Source organism: Adelges cooleyi, unplaced genomic scaffold (genome assembly GCF_023614345.1).
Source record: "Adelges cooleyi isolate 19-005CV unplaced genomic scaffold, UGA_ACOO_1.1 ACOO_flye_CR_arks_rails_tigmint_CR_PRNA_108, whole genome shotgun sequence".
In the NCBI taxonomy this organism is placed as follows: Eukaryota; Metazoa; Arthropoda; class Insecta; order Hemiptera; family Adelgidae; genus Adelges; species Adelges cooleyi.
The window spans coordinates 2,194,247-2,198,302 of NW_026095761.1; the positions used below are offsets into that span (position 1 = coordinate 2,194,247).

General features: G+C 29.2%; 1 protein-coding gene across 1 annotated transcript; it reads left to right on the top strand.

Annotated features, from left to right (window-relative positions):
• Positions 1-1,612: 1,612 nt before the first annotated feature.
• On the top strand, positions 1,613-3,547 carry LOC126847419 (uncharacterized). The gene is made up of 2 exons (XM_050587632.1): positions 1,613-1,803; positions 2,102-3,547. The coding sequence occupies exons 1-2, from the start codon at positions 1,645-1,647 to the stop codon at positions 3,473-3,475; spliced, it is 1,533 nt and encodes a 510-aa protein (XP_050443589.1). The 5' UTR covers positions 1,613-1,644; the 3' UTR covers positions 3,476-3,547.
• The last annotated feature ends 509 nt before the right edge of the window (positions 3,548-4,056 follow it).

Below are 4,056 nucleotides of genomic sequence, written 5' to 3' on the forward strand. Positions count from 1 at the left end.
GCAAAATTGATGAGCAAATAACTGAAATCGGACGACAGTTTAATGGAAGGTTAGACGGATTAACATTTGATGTTTTATTGTTCTTTATAAACGGAAGTAAAAATACACAGCTTGCTGTGTTTCCTGAAAATTGGTTTAAATACATCTAATACAACTATAAAAATGCTTAATACAATTATTACTTAAGTTTTAACAATTAACGTAAAAATAGCCGCTTGGCGTTTGTATTTTAGAAAATAAATAAACACATTATTCCTATTAACCGAGGAGAACATTTTCTTTTATATTGTAATATTTAAATTTACTGTTAAACTACGTTTGAAGTAGAAATATATGTTATTGTACAATAATAGATAGTATTAAGGTATAAAAGTAGGAGCAAGACAGATGTTTTCAAGTCAGTGGCCTAGTTGTCGTTGGCATAGCAGGCTAGCTGCTATACCAACTTTTTTAACTATAAGTCCATTCTTCTTGCATGGTCAATTGTATGTTCCCGTCTCGAAAAACCATCAGCTCTATTTGTTTACTCGCCAACAAAACAAAAAAAAAGCCGTGTATCATAAAGCATAGCAATAAATGAAACGGTGATGTCACAGTACACGGTATGTATTTACACGGGCAGCAATTGTTTTTTAAAGATTATGATGCATAATTTGCAAGTACTTTGTTGCAATTGTGTACTCAAACGAAGCCGGATACACAGGCAGCTAGATTTATATGAATGCCAAACAAGTATAGTTGATTAATAGTTTTACAATAGATAATTCTTATTTACTCGTATAGTAAAATTTTGTAGTTTATACACAATATAGCGCGATCAAAATTGTCTACTACAGTATTTCTTTATAAGATTATTAAATCTTTGTTAAATTTTCAAAATAAATTATTATTGTTCAGAAGTAACATAGCGTCTTACATAATATTTCATAATATTATATTTTTCTTATGCAAAATGCTTATTATTAAAAAAATAATTACTATTTGAGAAGCCGTTTTAAATAAATAATTGTTCAGTTAATATCAATGAAAGTTATTGGTAAGGAGTGACAGGATAGGTGTGTGTTGTATATTATAAGAATACAAATCACATTAAAGTCTTCTTTTACCCTTACCCTTTTACCCTAAAAAATATGTAGTTTGCAACGTTACTTTCAAACCTAGCCTATATAACTGATCTTCAATATTTCATATCCTCCAATATAAAAAACCATTTCTAATAGTTTAACATAATACAATTTGTTTTCAACAATTTTAGTTAAAAACATATAAATATTTTATATTGAAAAAAGCTGGCTATATTATTATTCTTACCCTGTATAAAATCGTATAATGCAAAAACGCCTTATAATATATAACTCACGTTTAAGTGTTGGATTCGATACCATTATTTTGATTTTGTATGCATACATAAATTAAAAAAAAACGAAAATATATTTATTTAACTGCGGGAAAACACATTAACTATTAAAACAGCAAGTTCATTTTAATGTCTTTAAACGTATACACTGTTAGCTGATGTTGAAAAAATAAACAAATTTTCAAATTATTCAAAGTTCTTCAGTTTATATATCATTATTCCATAATTTTCACATACATTTCAACATAAGCGTATTACAAAAATGATGAAAGTCTAAATTATTTATAATGGCAACAAACTCGTGTTCTATAATTTTAATACTAGAGTTAGTTTTTTATTTAACGACTGTGACATCATCTCCATTAACTGATATACTTGTATCTAGACCTATTGCCGACGAAGTAAGCTATGCAGTAATAAAGTTGGATATTCCAAAAGAAACAAAGGTAAATAAAAAATACAAAACATAATTCTCTTTTAGTTATATTTATTACCTTTTAACTTTAACTATTCAAGACTTGTGTTCTTTGTTTATATTTAACTATCTTTATATTAGAAATTGAACAAGAGCTTGATAATTACCATTTAGTTCATTAACAGCGACCAAGTCAATGTTTTCATATCTATATAAATTACTGTTCCAACATACAACGGTTCTAATGATTTATTTTATGTTGCATACACTAATCTATTATACATTACACATTTAGCTTAATTTTAATATTACAAATGGTCATGTTATAGGTTGCGTTTTGGAAACAATACATCAATGTCGGGAATTATTCAAACGATTTCATTGAACTTCTTAACACTTACAAAACGTTCAAGGACCTTCCTATCGGCTTTAATGATGACGAAATACGATTATTGACTACCAGCAACACAGAAGATTCACTAAATGATAAAGTACTCGCTCAACTGAAATACTATCGCAAGTCACAAGAAATTCAATGTGCACAATATATGATATTGCAGTACAAGTTGTATTATGACCGAAAACGGAACACTAAAGAAATTGCTGAGCATGTATACATTATGATAGCGATGGCATACAAAGGGAATTTCATAGTATTCAAATGGCTTTGGGAACTACATATCGCCCTGTGGTCACCGGCTAAGGGTGACCAAGTACAACAATTACATATGAGAGGGCAAAATCTAGAAAAATTTCGAAAACCTTTAGCCGATTTAATAGAAATGTGTATGGGACATAAATATTTAACAGTCATAGATAATGGACAACAAATCCCTGGTCGTACAGTAAGTAGGCCAAGTCTGTTAAATAAATTTGAGGGATGTTTTATTTTCAAAGTTAAGAAACATACAAATTTTAAACACAAAAAACCTGTGTCGAAGGAATTAATTAAACCACCATATTGGTTCAATAAAATTGAGGAATTTTATAAATTGAATCACGAAAAACATGAACTATATAAAAATATACCTGCATTGCCTCTTGACTTCAATTATTTAACCTTAAGATGTGTATGGCATGAAACATCGTTTGTGATTAAACCAATATGGAACGTTACTATTGACTGGAATGCAATAGAGCGTGTGTACACAGCTTGTCGTCAAAAGGTCTATGATCAGTTTGAAATTACACATAACTGGACGAAGGATCCGTTTAAACATATTGAATTTCAGAAAACGTTTATATATATAATTAGGGTTAAACTATACTGTTATATTTGGGTGCAATTAGCTGTATATGAACCGACCGATCATACATTTAATGTTAATTATAAGTCCCTGATTATGGAAATGCTCAATTTCAGTTACACCGAAGACAAAACGTTAAACAGAGTAATAACGTTGTATGATAGTCTAAATAATCCTAATAAAGATCAGATTGAAGAAGTTTTGAAAATAATAACAGATGAAGTAAATACGATTTTGTCAAATTTAATAGGGTGTCCTAATGAAACGGAACTGGCCGACATTTCAGACCTTAACACTACATCAGCACGTTCTGATTTCCTAAACAGAATTGATAAGCAATTTAAAGAAATCGGACTACATATTAATGAAAGTCTAGACGGATTAACATTTGATGTTTTATCGTTCTTTATCGACGGAAGTAAAAATACACACCTTGCTGTGTTTCCTGAAAATTGACTTAAATACATCTAATACGAATATTGTAATGTTAAAAATAATTGTTACTTAAGTTATAACAATTACTATAAAAACAGCCGCTTGGCGTATGTATTATAGAAAATAAATAAACACATACTCCTATTAGCCGAGGAGAACATGTTCCAACCTCCAACGAATCCAATGATTTAGCTTATGTTGCATATCATAACGTATTATACATTACACATTTAGCTTTATTTTCAATATTACAAATTTCCTTGTTGTTAGGTTGCGTTATTAAAGACATTACATCGATGTCGGAAATTTTTCAAACGATTTCATTGAACTAAACAAGAGACTTGATGAAGTTATGAAAATATAACAGGTGAATAAAATATGATTTTGACAAAATTAATTGGACCTACTGGTAGAACGGAATCGGCCGAATTTTATAAATTAATGTTAGTATTAAAGATCCACGTTTTCATGTTGTTTACATAGTTGAAGCACAATTTCAAAAACTTAAATTACAGTTTAATTGAAGATTATACGCATTAGATACTTACCTACTGTAGCTTGTACTATTTCAAGGTAATTATTGAACTCACAAGCGCTTTAAA